The 19,049-nt window shown below is 52.6% G+C and overlaps 1 protein-coding gene across 1 annotated transcript in view; it reads right to left on the bottom strand.

Moving 5' to 3' along the window:
- Positions 1-10,648: 10,648 nt before the first annotated feature.
- Positions 10,649-19,049, bottom strand: part of EIF2B3 (eukaryotic translation initiation factor 2B subunit gamma) — a 99,533-nt gene continuing 91,132 nt past the window's right edge. Inside the window, exon 12 of the mRNA XM_005151082.4 lies at positions 10,649-10,865. Within this exon, the coding sequence (XP_005151139.2) occupies positions 10,813-10,865 (53 nt within the window). The 3' untranslated portion in view covers positions 10,649-10,812. The remainder of the gene's footprint in view (positions 10,866-19,049) is intronic.

The following is a 19,049-nucleotide window of genomic DNA, read 5'->3' as shown; positions in this document are numbered from 1 at the left end:
GCAGCCCCCACCCGGCGCAGTGTCTCTGTGGCCCCGGTGGCTGCGAGAGCCGAGGGTGCGAAGCGGGAGCCAGGGGCTTTGCCCCACACGGGGGCCACACGGTGCCATCCCTTGTCCCTGCCATGGGGAGATGCCAGGGCGAGCCGATGGGATGCGGCGGGAGCCAGGGCACGGCACCCGCTGAGCACCCGGAGCGGGAATGGCGCTGTCTGCGCGTCCACCCCGTCCCCACTGCGGGCGTCCCACCCCGTCGAGTGCAGAGGATGGGAAAATCCCCGCGGGCAGGATCCAGGCCGCAGCGGGCGCTCCTCGGGGAAGGGCAGCCCAGGACAAGGGCCCCGGCAGGCAGCGGCACCCTCCGGGCTGTGGAGCTGGGCTGTGCGGGGCCGCCATGCAGCCCCGGAGCCCTGCGGCCAGCGGGGAAAGCGGAGGGGACTTGGCAGGGACGTGCCAGAGCCTCGGCACGCTGTAAACAGCCGCCGCCGCAGCAGCAACTCCTCTGCCGGGAGCCAGCGCCGGGCGTTTGTTAGTTGGAAACCAGATGGTGCTCTCCCAAACACCGGCAGAGCCCGCCCGGCTGCGGCCCTGAGCCGGCAGCGGGCTCCCGGGGACCCTCGGGCTGTGCTGCGCCCAGTGCTGGGACCCCACAGGGGTGACCGCAGAGACGGGGGTGCCAAGAGGGCCCCCCGGATGTATGGGTGGTATCATGCATCCATCGTGCCCCACTGTTTCTCCCAGCCAGCACTGGTGTGTCCCAAGAGATTCTGTATCCCAAAGGGATGCTGTGTTTCTAGGGATAGAGAAGGGCAGCATCTAGCAGAAGGGATTACGGGGGGGTATTAACATATCCCATAAAACCCCACATGCAACCCTGTGCTGCACTGTGCCTCAGTTTCCCTGCACCTCCCCAACAGCAGGAGGCTGAAAAGAGAGGATAGAGGCTGGTCTTCAAGTCAGAGTCCACCTGGTCCCCCCAGATAGGACTGAGATAGCAGGAAAGGGACAAATCCCCATCTCCAAGGGCAGGGAAAGCCCTGGGAAAGGAGTAGGGTCCCTGCCACATCCCACCTGGGAACACAGCACAGGGGACATGGCCAGCTAGCCCCTGTCCCAGCATCACCAGTGGGACCCAGGGGTCCAGGCTCTTCCCCAGCCCCAGCAGTACTAGCAGGTGCACCGAGGAACACGGGTGGACCCATCCCATTCCATCCCTCGGATTTTGGGGGGGTCTGCAGCCAGCAGGCAAACAGACAGGCCTGGGGAGGGGCCGGGGAGCAGGACAACATCGCCGGTAGCAGTGGGGGGGTCCCGCAGTGTTTACAGAGCTTAAAACCCGCCTAAGCTCCGCAAGGCCACAGCGCACAATAGCATGTGGACGTGGTGACACCGGCCGTCCCCACACCACCTTGGAAGACAGAGAGCCCTGCCACCCACCGCCAGCACCGGGATTAATTATGATAATGTAGTTCTTTCCCCCTTTGTCACCCTAATGAATGGGCCCCTTTAGGATTTTAAGGCCTTTGTTTGGTGCCTCTTTACTGCGGTATTGTAGGATGGGGACTAGCAGGTGGCAGGTCCCCAAACAGCCCCTTTTGTCTCCTTTGGGGGCTGTTTTGTGGTGGGGTTGGGGAGGGGGATTCGAGGATGCGGGGAGGGAGGGGGCTGCAAGGGGGATCCTGGACGGGACCGTAGGGCTCACCCCATCACTGCGGGGCCGTGGCACCCCACACCATACATAGAGGCATTGGGGACCGCTGGCCCCAGCTATGCCCTCAGCTGCCCGCTCCCTGGCCCGCCCGGTGGGCAGATGCCGGGAGCCACCGTCTGAGCCCCTGCCTTGATCTTTTACTGCCAGGGCAAATCAATTACCCGGCAGAAAAGTCCCTAAATCCCACCATAAAACCCGTTTAGCAGCCGCCGTGGCGCTCGCCAGGCCCTGGGCAAACCTCGCCCGCTGCCGGCACGAAGCCGGGAGCGATTTGCTGCGGGGAGGGTGGGCAACTGCTGCTGCTGCTGCTGGGGAAGGTCGGGCTGCAGCCACAGCTGCCCAGAGCATCCCCATTCCCCGGAGCCGGTGACAGCTTCCAAGGCGTTCTGGCTGTGCTCAGACCCTTCCCGCAACTCCCTGCCCCTCTGCACCAGCCTGTCCCCATCTGCATCCCCTGGGCATGGGAGCAGTTGTGGATGTGCCAGCCCTGGGGACTGGGGAAAGACATATGAGGTAGCACGGAGGCACAGGGAGGGGGACAAGGCAGGGCATGGAGGCGCCTGGATGCCAATGCCTTGTGCCAGCGTGAGTCTGTGCCACTGGCTGTGAATCAGCACCGTGGTGGTGATGATGGAGTCTTACAGCCAAATAGGAGCATCTTGAATACCATGGGGACAGAGCCAGCACGGGGACACCACCAGCATGGGGCTGAAGGGCCTGGGGATGGTCGATGTCTCCCTGATGCAGGTTGGGCTGGGAGATCCCTTCAGGTTCATCCTGGGTGCATCACCAGGTGCCAGGCACTGGGTACCCCTGTGCCGAATGGTACCACCCCTATGGCAAAGGGGACCCCGACTGCCTCATCCCCCTGGATGAGCAGGGCAGAAGGGCTCCACGGGGAGGGATCAGACCCTGTCCCAGCACCGCCGGGGGCTACGAACCGGTGAGCAGCGGGGTGGTAAAACGGTGACAAGTAATTGGTGTCCCGGCCAGTCCTTTCATGCTGACGCCGTTTTATGGGTGAGGAAATTGCTTGTGAGTCAGGAACACAGGAGACAAATTTAGGAAGTGCTCTCTGAATGTGCCGGGGTCAGGCGCCGAGGCCGAGTGCTTGAAACCTGGGTGGCCTCGGCGCTCGCCCCGCATCCAACCCCCCGGCTCCTCGGCATGGGAAAGCAGACCTTTTATCTTATCACTGCTCTTCCGCCGCTCCGGCATCCCCCACATGGCCCCCTCCCTGCGCAGACACAATGCACAGTGGTGGCCAGACCCATATCCAAGACCCTCCAGGAGCGCCTGGGCTGTCAGGGGGCTTGGGGTCCCCTACATCGCACTGTGTCCCCTTGGGAAACAGCCTTGCTCCAAGCTGCTGTGGCCCTGGGGATATGGCGATGGATGCAAAAGCATCCATATGCCATGGGGCAAAGTGGTGCCTGCAGCCAGTTCCCATACCATCAACAAAGATACTGGGGTGCACTGATACACTGACCCCTATCCTGCATCACTACCCCTCACACCTCCTCCTTCCCTGCATCCCCTCCGTGCTTCAGGGAGCAGGTTGTCCCTTTTGTTCGTTTGCTCCGGTTTTAATTGGGAGGAAAGGCCGTGGCCCCATTAAAAACGCACCCGGATGCAGCCGACGACTACCTTGAGCGCGCAGCCCCCCATTCCCGACCGCTGCATGGAGCGGTTTGGATGTATTTGTCTTGATCGCTGGCCAACCGCTCTCTCCTGCAAAGCAGCATGTTTCTCATTTTCTGTAGGTTTAACTCCAAATTAATTTGTAAGTGATCTAGGTTTCTTGTTCCCCGAAAGATACCTAATAGCGGGGGGGGGGGGGGGGGGGGAGGGGGGGGGGGGGAGCTCCTGCCAACCGAAACGTCTCAGCGGGGTAAAGGAAAAGCAGGAAAAAGAAACCCAGGAACTGTGACCCCTGGTGGGTATTTAACAAGGTGTCGGAGCGAGGGATTTTCGGAGCCGGCTAAGTGGATGTGACACCGGCCCTGCGGGTCGGGACGGGGCATGGGGATGCTCCCGCTGCTGCAGCGGCTGTTGCTGACAGGTCTCATCCCGACCCAGCCCTTGTGGGGAGCCGGAATGGGGAGGGATGCTCAGCACCCCACTACCTGCTGGGTGCTGTGAGCCTGGAAACTCGGGGATGGGGTGAACCCTCCCAGCACGGGCCATGGGAGATGCCCTCACGGGTACCAGTGGAGCCGGGTACCTGCACGCAGGGAGGCGGCCGCGCAGAGCGGGGGTCCCCGGGGTGCGTGGTGCAGGGGCCGCATGGGAAGCGGGCACGGTTTAATTGGGCGGGCGGCCGCGCGGCGGGGCCGGCTGCTGGCAGCAGGACACAAGCTCTTTTGTCTCCGCTCTCGCTGCCGGCACCGGCTGGGGCTGGCAGGGCCCGGAGCGGTTCAGCCACCGAGAGCCGAGCTCGCCACGGGGGCAAGCAGCCAAACCCAGCCCGGCTCCTCGGGCTGACACAGGGCTCCGCTGCATGCGAGGCAGCGCCCAGGTGGCCCGTGAGGCTTCCGCAGTGATTAGGGGGTAGGAAACGTGTGGCAAACAGCCCTGCAGCCCTCCCTGTGCCCCTTCTTGCTGGAGGGGATAGTGGGAGCAGGCAGATCCTTGTCCTTCCTGCTGGCTGGGGCTCCGCAGGGCTCCGAGGGGGCTGGCGGCATGGCCAGGGCTATGGGGCTGCAAGAGTGTGAAAGACCTGGACTTTCGCTCTCCGAGGCTGGATCTGCAAGGATCAAGGAAAGATCTGCGGCAAGAGCAGCACTGCTTTTGGATCATGGCTTCTCTCAGATCCCCTCTGCAGCATGGGATCACCAGCCAAGGGTTTGTGCATCTCCCCTCTTCCCCAGTACCCTCTGGGCATGGTGGCTCTCCAAGCCCCTGGGTAACGTCCATAACGGTTGGTGTTGGCTGGGTAAGAAGGGACTGACCCTCACTATGTGCATCCTTTGCCTGCTTGGTCTGGAGCAGCACAGTAAGGAGCCCAGGAGCCTGCTCTCCCAGACCTTCCTCACCATGTTGGGAACAGGGGCTATGAAGGTTAGAAAGGAGACCATTGTGGAAGCAGATCCCAAAGTGATGGAGGAATGGCCTGGCCACCACTCAGAGGGAACCATCCCTCCTTGCAGAGCAGCTCCAGCCCCTTGCATGAAGGAAGCAGAGCTGGGGCGGTTGGGTTCATCGAAGCCAACTGTGGATCAGTGAGCAGAGCACGGCCAAATCCCTTCTTCCCAGCATCTGGCACCAAACACCCTCTTTGCAGAAAGGCCCATGCGGGGGGAGACGCTGCTGTTGCTCAATGACCCTGCGAGGACCCAGGTTCCAGCTCCTTCCCGGAGCCACTGGGAATGGCTGGACAATGTGGCTGAGCGTCACCAACCCAAAGACATGGTGAGGGACCTCTCACGGGCAATGCAGCCTGGCCAGGTTTGGCTTCCTGAGTCTCCCAACCCACCACTGGAGGATTCCCAGCTTCCTTGCTTGGAAACATGACTGGATGCTCTGGGAGAATCTCAGTGCTGGGGTGAAAGAGGGAAGGGACTGCAGGGCATCTCAAATGCACCCATCACTGCCGCTGGCATCACCAGTCGGTCATTCCCCACCATCCCTTCCAGCTCTCCAGCACTGTCAGGCTGCTGCACCCCAGCCCTGTGTGCAGGTGTTCACCAGAAACCATGGTCCCGAGGGACTTTGGTCGGTCCATCACTGCCTTTGGGTGACCCACATCCCGCTGCGGGGTTAAACTCCCCAGGGAAAAGAGGGAGGAAGATAGGAAAAACAATCACAAGAATCTGTTTCATGCTGCCCGGATCCCTCCCCGCACGCAGCAGTGTTTTTGGATGGCCAATTTATAATCAGCAGTGTGGAATGTTGTAAATTAAATATTTTTAAACAACTTTGCTCTCTCTCTGGTTAAACATTTCAGAGATCGCTCTTTCTTGTCTGTCTCTTGCTGGGTGGTCCCTCCATTCGCCCGTACATCTTCCTCAAACACAATTAACCATTTAGATGTTGCACAAAGGAATAGCTTATGCATACAGCACCAGTCGCTCACTGCTCCGGCGCTGGGGGAGGGAGGCAAATAAGAAGGCAGCTTCTTTTATTTTCTACTAAAAACAAAAACAAGAAAATCCCTTTTTCCTTCCCAAAACTATCCCATTTTTCCTTGAATTGTAAAGGCACCGATCCAAGCTCATCAGCTGTCCTGGTGCTCAGTCCAACAATCCCCTTGTGTTCCCCCCTCCCCTGAAATTCAGCATTAGCATTTTAAAAGCCTTAAACATACAAGTTTATTTAGACTCAAGCTCTCCCAAGCTCTTGCTTTCCATATTTATATACATACGTATTTTAACGTATATAAAATGTCTGTCTATAGGGCCTGGAAGGAAGTTCTCGTCTGCCGGCCCGTCTGGGAGGCACAGGCACGGCTGTGGACCTTGGCTCCCGGGAGATGGAGTGAAATCCGACAGGATCCAGGAATCAGCTGCCCGGCTGGGAGTGAGTGAGGCTGCAGAGGTGCTGGGGGGGTTTGCCGGGTGCTGGACCCTGCAAAGGAATCTCCATGTCCCCACATTGGTTGCTCAGTGAGAAGGGCTCTGTGCCCTGCATGCCCCCATGGCACCAGGGAGGCTGGGATGGGGCATGGCAGGCAGACTGCAACGCCAAGGGACACAGCTCCAGTTGCCTGCTGCAGTCTTCAGTGCTTTAAAAGAGGTGACCAGAGGCCACAGGAATGGGCAGGGTGACAGGAGGGTGGCACTGATGGCCACTGTGATGTCCCAGGACCAGTGGTACCATGCACAATGTGCTCTCAGTGAGCCTCAGCTGGGGCTTGATCTAACCCATCCCATGGCACGACACCAGGGCAGGGACCAGAGCGGCCACTGGCTCTCACCGCAGATTTGGGACAGCGTGGAGGCAGCAAAACACCTCCCGAGAACACTGCTGTTCCCTAGACCTGTAGGGTTTGTAAGGAAAGTTCTGGTCTCCTGGGACAAGAAGGTCCCATGAGCAAAGTCCAAAGGATGGGCAGGGCATGGGGATGGCCACTCTTTCCAGGCAGCCAGAGGAAGAAAAGCAGGGTGCAGAAGCCAGCAAGGAAGCCAGAAGAAGCAACATGGCTCTGCAGGATAAACCTTGGAGACTGGAAGCAGTAAAAGACTAGTGAGTCCTCATGATGCCCAGCTCCAAGAGGTTCAGGAGAGTCCTGCTCCTAGGGCTGCACACACAGTATCAACTTGATAAGTGATGGGGGAGCCAGACCTGTGGACCTGAGGCCATACAAGTACTCAGCCTGATGCTCCTCTCTCCTTCCTGCCCACAAACCAAACAAGTGTCCCAAAAGTGAGATCAAAGCCTGGTGCAAAGTTTTTGTGTCCATCTGAACACCACTGAGGTGGGCAGCCCACTGTCCCATGGAATGACTGGCTGCTCGCATCCCCCTCATGTGGCTCTGCTCCAAGGCTGCCGGAAAGATGGGAGCCATCCACTTTGGTGTGACTGCAGAAGGGATCAGATTTGCTGCTGCTTCCTGGAAGATCACACCTATCATCTACAAAAGCAAACATGAATGACTGAGGGAGGAGGTCCATGGCTCTGGCATCTGTAACCATCCAACAAATGCTTTTCACAAGTCTGGTGCCTTGCAAATGGGTTTAGTTGCAAATACAGAATCACAGAATGGTTTGGGTTGGAAGGGACATTACAGCTCATCCAGTTCCAACCCCTGCCATGGCCAGGTACACCCAGTCCACTAGACCAGGTTGCTCCAAGTCCTGTCCAGCCTGGCCTTGAACACTGCCAGGGATGGGGAAGCCACAGCTTCTCAGGGCACCCTGTTTCTGTAACCACCCTCAGAGTGAATCATTTTTTGCTATTACCTATCTAAATCTCTCCTCTGTCAGCTCAAAACCATTTCCCCATGTCCTGTCACTACATAGCCCTGTACAAGTCCCTCCCCAGGTTTCTTGTAGTGCCCTCTGTGACTCTGGAAGCTGCTCTAAAGTCTCCCCAAAGCCTTCTCTTCTCCAGGCTGAACAAACCCAGCTCTCAGCCATTCTCCATGGCAGAGGTGCTCCAGCCCTTGGAGCATCTTTATGGCCTCCTCTGGACCCAGTCTAACAAGTTCACATCCCTCTTGTTTTGGGGCTCCAGAGCTGAATGCAGGACTCCAGGTGGGGTCTCATGAGTGTGGAGTAGATAGGGAGAATCCCATCCCTTGACCTGCTGCTCATGCTCCTTGTGACGCAGCCCAGGAGAAGGCTGGCTTTCTGCAAGTGCACATGTTGAGCTTCTCATTGACAAATACCCCCAAGGCCTCCTGAGGGCTCCTCTCAATCCATTCTATACCCAGCATGGAATTTCCCTGACCCACAAGAAGGACAATGCACATCTTGGGAAGGACATTGCTGCAGAGCTGTTGCAGGTGTTACTTCTCACAGGAGCCAGGCAAGGGACAAAGCTTCAGGTGCCTCCATCATGGTGTTAATAGTGGTGCAAGACCCACAAGAAGGAGTAGGGTGCAGTGTGTGTACCCACTGCTGCTGGGCTTTAGCACCCACACCAACCTGCTGCCCAGGGCACTGCCCAGTGACACCCAGGTGCTGCTGGCTGGGGACCTCACTGGGCATTTGCTTTACCATGGACAGATGCAGCAAGTGGCATGCCACTGCAAGAACCTTCTCACATCAACCCCAGTTGTACATCTGCCAAGGAAGCGCTCAGGAAAAGCCTGTCCAAAAGCACCAGCACCTACAGAGCTGGGAAGTTTCATCTCAGAGAAACACTGTCTATAAGGAACAACCTTGGTGTTAACAGCACTGTGATGGGCACGGGCTGTGACAGTCTGCTGCATAGGCGTGATAGAGCAGCACAGCAAGGAGACTTACTTGCTATCTGAGAGGTGACCCATTCTCCAAAGCTGATGAGCAGTGCAGCCAGCAACACCTTCCTGAAGGTCTGTAGGACACAGGACCAACAGTCACATCCATAACTGGGAACAGAACTTCATTTCCTCAGTCACCTCCCCAGTTCTCTTGAAGACAGTAACATTTATCACTGAAGTTGCCTGACTCAACCCATCATCTGCTCACCTGATGATGACAGCGGTGTGGAGACCAGGTTAGATGAGGAAGGGTTAACCTCCCAGTGCCCGCCTTGGGATTCCTGAAGGCCCTATTATCCCGAACTATTTTTCATAATTACTGCCACACACGTCGAATGCATCAAGAGTGAATCTTCACTTTGATAATTTGTGCTGTGAAATCTCACTTTGGGATCTACTTTTATCTCACCCCAAACACCTGCAGGTCGTAAAAGGCAAAAAGGAAAAGAAAACGCCTCAAATCCCAGCCAGGTTTTCAAGTGTCAGAGAACACTAAATTAATGCTCAATTCTAACCGACACAGTAAAGAGCCCCCCACCCTCTTCTTAAATTAGCTAAACAAAAGGACTGAGACTTTAACATATAATTAAGGCACAAGGAGGTAAAGCTGTAGCTGTTAAGTAAGGGGATGTGGACTTTTCAGAAGCTAAAACGTATCCTAAAAACAGAAAGGGAGAAGGCTTTGTGTTTAAGTCGAAGTCCCTGCGGACCTCTCTGGGCATTGCCACAGCTTTCTGGCTAAATGCAAAGCCAGGTAATTACGCTCCCCTCTGCTTCTGTTTCTACACACCCAAAATGGATGCCTCGCTCCTTGCCGCACACGGAGACAAGAACTCTCTTTAATTAACCTTTGTAAAGCCTCTGCGATCCTTGGATGAAAAAGGCTCCATACCTTAGGAACATGTTTGCACACATACGTGAGGCAAAAAACCTCTAGCACGAAGCTGGAGCTGAACTGTAGCACGTTTCTTCTTCCTGCAGCTTGTCAAAGGCCTCGAAGCTCATCCTTACCCACACTTTCCATTCCAATCCAGTCCCTTAGAGAAGGGATTTTGTTTATGAAATTCAGGGAATGTCTGGATTATAATCCCTCTCCTGTCAAATTAGCTAGGAAAAGGTAATTTTCCTCAGGGGACGCTGGTGCCCACGAAGCACACATCTAAAATTTATCACTTCAGTTAATGAAATACCATCCCAGCCAGCTGCTGTAAGCACCTCTGGATGTCAAACTGCCAGGGGCAGATAAATGTCCCGTTGAATCCTACCAGATTCTAATAAACAGCTTTTAGGTAGGAACTTGTGTCCAATTTATAAACGTTAAAGAACAGCTTGTGTTTCAATCCCATCCAGGTGCTTTACAATCCTGGCACAACCCCTGACCACAAGGCTATGCGTTTCACATTAGCACGCTCGACTCATCGCACAGACGTAGGTAGAGTCATCCACAGATCATCTAGATGTGGGGAGAGAATCTATTGCCTGGGATTAGGAACGGCAGACTGACAAGTGGAAGAACCATCAAAATAAGGCAGAGCACCCAGGGTTTAGCCCCACTTCCCCTCCACGCTCCTCCATCCCTCTCACATACTTGCTCTTGGACAGGATTTCAAAGCAACAGCCCAAAATCAGCCCTGATGAAAATGGGTGCCAAACTCCTCAACTGCAGTACAGCAGAGGAGAGGCGCAGCTTAAACCCATCTGTGCTATGGGGCAGCATCACGAGAGAGAGAAGGAGGAGGAGGCTGGCAGAGCCACCTCATTACGGCTGTGTTCCGCTGCCCGCCTGCTGCGTTGATGAGATGCACCAGCCGCATCCCGAGCGGTCTCTCCCAGGCTCAGGGATGGTGGTGCAGGGCTGCAGGGACATGGTTTACATCGCAGGGAGGGCGGCTAAGTCATTCTTTGGAGTGGGCACAGTCTGTGTGGTCCCTTCTGCTGGAAAAGTACAGTGCGTTCGGCGGGCACAGGAACCGATATTACCCGGCACAAACCCGCGTGCATCCCAATGAGGGGGGAAGGGCTGGCGGACACACCGCTCTGCAAATACTGCTTTATTAAGACATAAATATAAAGCTGCACAGGAAAGGAGCAATGACAGGGTAAACCGTGCCAGTACTGATGTGTTCGGATGATCTTACGATGCTTGAACATCTGGTTCTGCTGCTGGCTTCCATAAAATCATCTTTAAAACCTACTCCGGTTATATCTCCATCAGCTGTTCGGTGCCCACAATGACTTCATTAACATGTTTGGCTGAAAAGAGAGAGAGAGGGAGGAAAAGAAGAGGAATTGAGTTTGCCACAGTGCTTCAGACCTCGCAGTTTGCAAATCTGCAACTATAAAACAAATGAGAAAAGCAGATTCTGGGGAGCTCAAACACGGATTCACTGCCTTTCTGTGGACTCCAGCGTCAATCCCACACACATGGCAAGAGCCTAAACAACTGACTAAACATCAGGAGGTTTCCCTAATGAGTTTTCACATGTATGTGTCACTACTAAACAAGAGAGCCCCTACGGAAGTCACAGCTGCTGCTGACAGGTGTAATCCTTAGTTGAGCTGAAGAACCCTCCACATCCGATGTGGAGATGTGACATAAAACTAGGGATCAGTGATGTACCGGGCCCTGAAGAGCACTGTGTGCCCTCAGACTGCAGAATCTGGGGAGGAAAGGGGCTGCTGAGCACCTGGGGCCATCACGGAAGCAGGGTGAGATCCTCTCAGCAATCCCTGAGATCTCAACCTGGCATCTGAAAGGAAAGAACTTTCATTTATTTTGTAATTTAAATCTGACTTCTCCCTCCTGGCTTAGGCTCTGGATGGAGCCTCTGCAAAAGCATCTGTGTGAAGCAAGGTCTCTGAGCACTGTTATCACCTCTGAGGGGAACAGTGGACAGCCCTCATCGGACTCCTTGTGGAACAAATATGTTGGAGGGGCCAGTTCCACAAGGTCACTCCTTTGCCTGTTCCCAGGAGCTCTGCACAGCCCCAGCGGACACATTCATGTGCCAGTCCCTGCCCCAGCACTGTTACTGCACTACTGAAAGAGCCTTCCCTTTAAAATGCAAAAGCAGCTTGTCAGGGAAGGACTGCAAATAAGGGATTTGAAGCCAAAATAATAAAAACACGTAACTGAAAGCCCAGTGCCTAACCCCCCCCCCCCCCCCAAGCCTGTGGCCTCAGAGCATGACACAAAGCTGGTGTGCTCCAAGTGGGTGTCCTCAGGGCACCATGGGGGGAGGTGGTAAATCTAAATTGCTCTCTGGGAGCTGGACACCTATTCAGGTGGAGCTCAGGTGGTTTGACCCATGCCCTCAGGCTCTGCATCTCCCCTTCTGCACATTAGGAATAACAATTGGCTCTGGAGCCTGGGATAAAGCTCAAGGCTTGAGGTGCTGGGATACACTAATGGAGGCTGTGCTGTCCCCCACATCTTTGCACAGCAGTGGGGATGGATAGCCAAGGATGATGGAAAGAACTGGTTGTGTTTTATTTACCCACCTAAAACTCCTCCCCTCAGGGGAGTGGATTTTGTAAGACTGCTGCAAAACAACAAACATGCCACCTTTGGCTAAATGAAGAAATTCCTGGCAATCCCCAAGATGGCTGGGCCAACACGATGCTTCTCTTGGTTTAAAATTCAAGGCATTACCTTTTCACTGTGCAAACCAGTGCTCCAGAAAGGGTTTGATCAAAAACTGCTCTACAAACTGCAAGGAATATTGGACTGTGGCAAGGTAATTTCCCAATACAACTCCAATCTTATGAACATATGGATCCTGCTGTCTCCTCAACCTGGGTTAGCTGCACGACCTCCTTATAGAGACCCTTCCTAAAGGCAAGAATAGTGGGATCAAGGAGCTGCTTCTCATCTTCAGCATCAGTTTGAGTCATTCAGTTTTTTGCTCAGTGTATTCAATGACAAATGACAATGAATGCTGGAGCTTCATGCTATCATCCTGAAGTTGGAACGTGAAGCCCTATCTCCAGCACTTTGGGCAGGATGAGCAGAGGTGGATGCAGTGCTCAGGAAAATGAGGGACTGACTGTACAAGTGCCAGGTGCAAGCGTGATGTAGGTAGCACCACACAACCTCTGTAGCACAGCTCTGCCAACAGCCCCAAGTCCAGCCTTCAGCACCTCTCTGCTCCCGTCCTAGACCCCACACAGCTTTGCCAAGGTACCTCAAATCCAACCTGCAGCACTTCTTGCTATAACATTCCTCACCCCCAACAACTTTCCCAATATATCTCAAACAGGCCCTGTAGCAACTCCTGTGACTCCATTCCTGAACCTCCTCCAAGCAGACTACCTATCATGTTGATTTCTATGATGTGAATAAGACCCTGGCTACCATCCAGTGAGAGTAATTACGTTATGCCTCTGCAGATTAAACATGCCTTCATCTAGGCTTATAAAGAGCCATGTCAATTTATGGGTCTATATATAGGTTATCTGTAGCAACACTTTTTAATGAGGAACTTCTTGCTTCATTTCAGACAGCATCCTGCGCTGTCCTAAACACTCAGAGCTGGAATGGGGCCTGTCACGTCTTCGTGGCAGAGGTGGTACCATCTGTTTGTATTGTGCACCGACATGCTTGCAGCTGACTTGTATCTTGCACTTTACACCTGATGAGTCCAAAAGACTACTTGGGAGTAGGCAAATAAGATCACTCCTATTTAACAGATGGGGAAACTGAGGCAGCAGTGAGTTTAAAGGCACATAGGAAATCAAAGCATGCATTCCCTCATTTTCATCCCTTTGCTTGTTTCGATCCATGTTGGCCAGATTTCCCAGAGTGGGCACACACAGCCTGCCTGGTATGTCACTGCTACTTCAGAGACTATCATGAAATCACCAAACTCATTTCTCCCAGCACAGGCTAAAAGAAAACACATGAATGTGCCTGCCTTAAATCTTCGAGAAAGTGTTTAAGTGATAAAGAGGAATGGTTTTGCTAGAAACAAAGCCTGATTCCGAACCCTGAGGGGATGCGATAGGCAGATAAGGATTCACCCTGCTTCCCTCTTCCCTTCCCAAAGCCCTCCTTGTGGAGGGAAGGGAATTCAGACTCCACTGTGTGTGCCAGAGAGCCGAGCTGCAGATAGCGTTTCATTATCAGCCGTGGCTGCCAGTTGCCAGTGGCTCTGGCTGGTACCAGCAAGCTCAGTTCATGCAGAAACTCTGCCTGAAACTCTGGGGGAGGAGGGAAAAGTACCTCACATGCTTAGCTGTTCAGCTCCCTTCTCCTTCCCTAGCTCCCCATTAGGGATTTCTTACCAGGCTGCCTTTTATCTGACACTGGCAGGGTTACAGATGCATTCAGCCCACAGAGAAAGAAGTGGGATTAGAGAAAGGACTTTCAGAAAGCCTTAGAGTTGGAGTCCGCAACCTTAAATCATGTTCAACTAGATCTTCTCAGATTGGGAGCATCTGGTGCTAAGCGAATCCAGAGCTGATCAACACATTCAACCTTCCTGATTAGCACTTTGCTTCAACTTGCTGATGCAGCCCAGCCTGAAGCCAGCCTGGGCTCTTGAACCCAGCGTCCACGGGGATTTTACTGAGTCTGAATCAAAAACCTGTCACTCGTTAGAGATGCGTTCCTGCTTTGGAAGACATTTGTTTACACATACTGTACACTAGCCCCTTAAAAACATACGCACAAGGCGAGCTGGGGAGCAGCGTGCAGCTTTTGGTGCTTGGCTAAAACCAAATTGTAATGCAAATAAACAGAGGGGCGGAAATGACTGCACACAGGCCAGCACAAACCCCACTAGCAGCCGGGGACCCCCGCTCCCCAGCCTTCCTGGCAGGTTCCTGCCAAGCTGCTCGCAGAAAGGGGATGCCGGAGCATTCCTTTAAAAGCCATGTGAAAGCATCTCCTTGTTGTTTGCTCAATTAGCCCCAGACAGATTGCTGCTGCTGCTGCTGGTGGCAACGCTGGGTTGTAAAGGAGGAGGGGAAAGGGAGGGGGGGGAAAAGGAGAGAGAGGGGGAAAAAAAAGGTTTAGGGCCTAGGCCCAGGACCACCACGAAGTTCCAGCCCTCAGGGGCTCCAGAAAACGTTCAGTTTACTCACTCAATTACATACACTGTTTTATAAACCCTTTAAAATAAAATAGAAAACAGTCCCTGGCACAGAATTACTGCTCTATTATACAGCAGTGATGAAAGCCACTGCTGTGTATTTGCTCTCTTTAAAGCAAGAGATAGTTTAACTTAAAAAACGAGGCAGGGGGGAGGGGAGGCTGCAGAAATGCATGCACGAAAACACGCTGTGGGTGGTTCCTACCACATTCACCCAGGACAGAAAGGATCAGAGAGTGGGAGAGAAGAGCAACTTGTCTCTGCAGCGATGGTTGGCCCTGGAAAAGCAGCCAGGTTGGGAGTGGGGGGAAAGGAACTAAAGGGGCTTAAGGGGATGGGAAGCAGCTGAAGCTTGACTTTGGGAGGCTGGAGGGTGTTTTAAATTACATGTAGAGATAAAGAAGGGAAGCAGGTGATGGGGGCTGATTTGTTTGTGTTTACAGAGCAGTGGGGCTTTCCAGTCGAGGCCTGCTCACTCCACAGCTAGCTGTACTTACAAGATCACTGGAGAGCAGGGGTGACCATGCTGTAGCCCTAAAGGCTGTCAGTGCCTCACAGATTTGTCCGAAGTGCCATGTCTCTGTGCCTGAGGGTTTCTGGAGTGATGCTGCCAGTGAGCTGGGTGCCCCTGCTGCTCCCAGGGGTGGGATGAGCAACTCACCCCAAGGACACTGGGAATGGAGCTGGTGGAAGCTTCACGTAGATCAGTTCTGGCCCATAGCTGGGTCTCCAGCCCATGGAACAGGTGGGCAGAAGAGACCTCATCCCAGGAATCATCCAGTGCACAGTGCCAGTGCTCACCTGGTTCAGCCAAGGCTTTTCTCACAGTTCAACTAGTATTAACCCCTTTGTCCCCAAACCTGCCTGGGGAATAGATGTGTCTTGGCAGTTAAAAGAGGCAACACTGTATTCAGTGCCTGAAGAGAGATGAATATACTGTGGCTTGGAGCAGATGGATGGGGAGTGAAAGGTGTATGGGAAATTAAAGGTGGATGGGAAAATGATTGGTCAGGGATCTATGAGAAAGGTTAGTAAAGGATGTGGGAGACCATGAGCTTGGGATGTGCCTGATAGCAAGCTTCTCAGGGAGGGGGGACACACTTGGAGTACTGGTACAGAGTCCTAGCCAAGTGCTAAAGAAAGGGACTGGATTGTACTGACCAATGTGCTCCCATGGACTATCACCACCTCACAGCAAATGTAAGCAGGGATCTCAGAAATGCCAGTCTGAAAGCCTGTCCACACTTCCTGCCAAGATGGCAAAGATGCCGTATTTGCCTGGATACTGCTGCCTGCTGTGCTAGATGCAAGCAGAGGTCCGTTCCTTTCTCAGCGTCCTTTGGGGTGTTCTTCCTGGCTCTTTCATGTGGCTGGGCTCTAGCAGAGCACAAGTGGTTATTTTCTCTGCGTGGAGCATGTAAAAATATTTCCACAAGGTTACGAACTGCTGCCTTATGGGTAGACTCCACAATGGACATGCTGCGAATGTGGCAGCTCGTTTAACCCGCTCACTCAGGAAGCCTGAACTTCCCTGGCCAGGAATGACAGTGTGCACAAGTGTGACAGTCCCCAGTGGCACAGGGGAAGATGAAGGGCTGCTGGATGGATATTATAAGGAAGTTTAATGCCACTGCTAAGGCCAGAACTCATAAACCATTTTTATACAACTTGGAAAAGAGGCTTATAGGATCAGTTAGAAATGTAGACCCTGCATGGTCACTGAGACAGAAATGACAAATACTTAAGAGATGCCTGTTTTAACTGCCAACAGTATCTTTGTCACTGACACTTGGTAGTTAAACTGCTTTAGGGAGCAAATCAATTTTGCTATAAATTTACACCATTCCTACATCATCTCCAGCTCATCTTGCATCCCAGTGCACAGTATACATGTGTGCACTGTTTAGTCTGGGTCTGTTCTTCATGAGCTTTCTTAACTCCCATCTGTGCTGCAGCATGCTTTCTGATCCCGACCTTGTGTAGTGCTAAGTGTTTTCAGTTCCTGAAGACTTCACCAGGAGGTACTCAGCATCTTGCAAGAGCAGATGCTCACCCCTACTTGAATGCAGAGCACCAGCAAGTCCCTCAGTTACTTCCTGTCTCTATCCTGCTAAATCTTGGCTGGGGTGAAGCATCGTCACAAGCAGTCACCTATTCATATGTAGAGGTTTCATAAACTGTACCTGCCTTCAGAGGATGACATTAGAGAAAAATGTGCTCTTTGGCCCTCATTGAAATAAAACAAATCTTACTCTGTTTCATTGAGAAGTCCTACGACTCCAAGCTTGGAACAGGACTTGGAAAATGATTGGAAATGGGAGCCAGTCCTTACTGGATATGTGCCTTTTTCTGTTCTTGTGAGAAACCACAGAGTTTTGGCTATGTGATAAGCCACTGGAAAAAGAAAAAAAAAAATCTCAGTTTGCACGTGTTCTCAGGAGGGCAGCTGAAAGCTCCAGGGACTGTCTGCAGTGAGCACTCTCAACCATGGAAGTGCAGGAGGAAGGCAGGGCTTCCCCCACACTTTTATCCCTGCTCTATGGACCAGTGCAGTGCACAGAACTGCTTCCCTCCTGCACCCTGAACAATCCTGCCTGGGCACGACAGCGGTACACAGTGGGATGCAGTCTGACTCAAAAACAGTCAGGGAGCGAGTGACAGATGGGAAATGGAGCATGGGACTGTTAGGCAAGGGGACTGGAAACAGCAGCTATGGTCAGACCAGAGGAGGAGTCAGGTGGATATCTGGGAATAACCAAGTAAGAGGGAAAACCAGAACTCTCTGTGGGAGAAAGACGAGAGGAAAAACCAAAGAGAAGCCTAGGAATGGAATGACTCTGGTCCTGGGACAATGACAGAGCAGGGACCTGTGAAGTCAGGATCATGTAGGACATAAGAGATGTAGTTGGGGCTCAATGCAAATGCTGGGAACAGGAGCAGTAAAGTCTGCAGTAACTACAGCCTTCTCCTCCCAGTAGCAGGAGTGGATCTGAGGGCTGCCGATGCCCATGGGCATCTGTGAAACCTACTGCAAAGGGTTTCTCTGTCCCACTGCAGATCCAGCTCCTTTTAATGAAGATGATCCATTACTATCAGTTCCCATCAGCTGAAGCAGCAGAAAGCAGTACAGTGGAGTTCAAGTTTCTGACACTGCTAATGGTCCGTGCAAGCGCCAATCCTGCATAACAAAACTTTTCTTGTTTCTTTTTTCAGTGGACTGAACCTTCCCTCCCAGCACTCACAAAGAAAATGCGAAGGCTAGAATGTAAAGTCTGTAATAGCTAGGAAATGCCATATGTAACATTGCAACTTCAGCACTAAAGTTGGCCAGTCCAAATGAATGGGTACATGATTGGAATCTGCCTCTCAGGTCTCTGTAAAACAGAGAAAAAACCAACCATGTTCAAACTGAAGAGGTAAAACGTGAAGCTGTTAACAGTTGTGAAGCATTAAGATGACAAATGTTGCAGAAAAGCTTTAGAAAGGAAAGATCTTGTCTCTTGTATAGTGTGCAGTAATTAAGGTTTCCAACGCAAACCGAAACAAGACAGGAAAATGAGGAACATGGAAAGCCCCGCAATCAGCAAGCACTAATTCTGGATGTTGACTGTGTCAAAGCATCAAGGAAAATAAAAATATATGGTGGCATAAAAACTGCACAGGAACAAGCACACTGAAGTTCTCATCTACAGCCTGACCACAGAGGTAATGCTGCTACTAAGTATGCACCAGGATACCAAACTAAGATTACATCAGCATCCTAAATGCTGGTATTTTTTCCCTTTCTGAGCATACTCTTTGTGGCAACAACACTCCTGTAATGCACTTTTGTGATGTGCAATGACTCAAGCTGTCCTTAAATAACACTGGCTCCATAATTCCCAATGCACATAAAACATCCCTGCCCCAAGAACAACAGAGATGAGGGTGAGAGATAACACTGTGAGTTTTATGTCAATTTTGCTAGTTCTAGCCTATGCGTGTGTCTTTACCATCTCTGTTCCTGGTGTTGCTTTGAAGAAAGGTTAGGCCCTTTACTGTGTATGCCTCTTCCTGGATAACCTATACCAGATGTATAATGTACTCCATGCTGAATCTGGCCTAGAGACTCCTTTGGGAACTGTACTTACTGACTCTAGGGCTCATCTGATTCCTCGACTGGCCCATCACCAGCACTCCCTCCCTTTAGACCTACTTTTGAGCTCCTCTTTTAAAATAGGTTCATCAAAAAGGCTGGAGCATGATTCTAATAACTGTCTTCAAAATACTGACTGAATGCTCTGTGCAGTTAAGTTCTTCCAGAACTGCTGCCTGCCATTTCCTACTCCTTTAATAATTACCTCCT

The sequence above is a fragment of the Melopsittacus undulatus genome, chromosome 6, assembly GCF_012275295.1.
Source record: "Melopsittacus undulatus isolate bMelUnd1 chromosome 6, bMelUnd1.mat.Z, whole genome shotgun sequence".
In the NCBI taxonomy this organism is placed as follows: domain Eukaryota; kingdom Metazoa; phylum Chordata; class Aves; order Psittaciformes; family Psittaculidae; genus Melopsittacus; species Melopsittacus undulatus.
The sequence above is the reverse complement of the archived record's forward strand: the minus strand, read 5'-3'. Positions and strand labels throughout refer to the sequence as shown.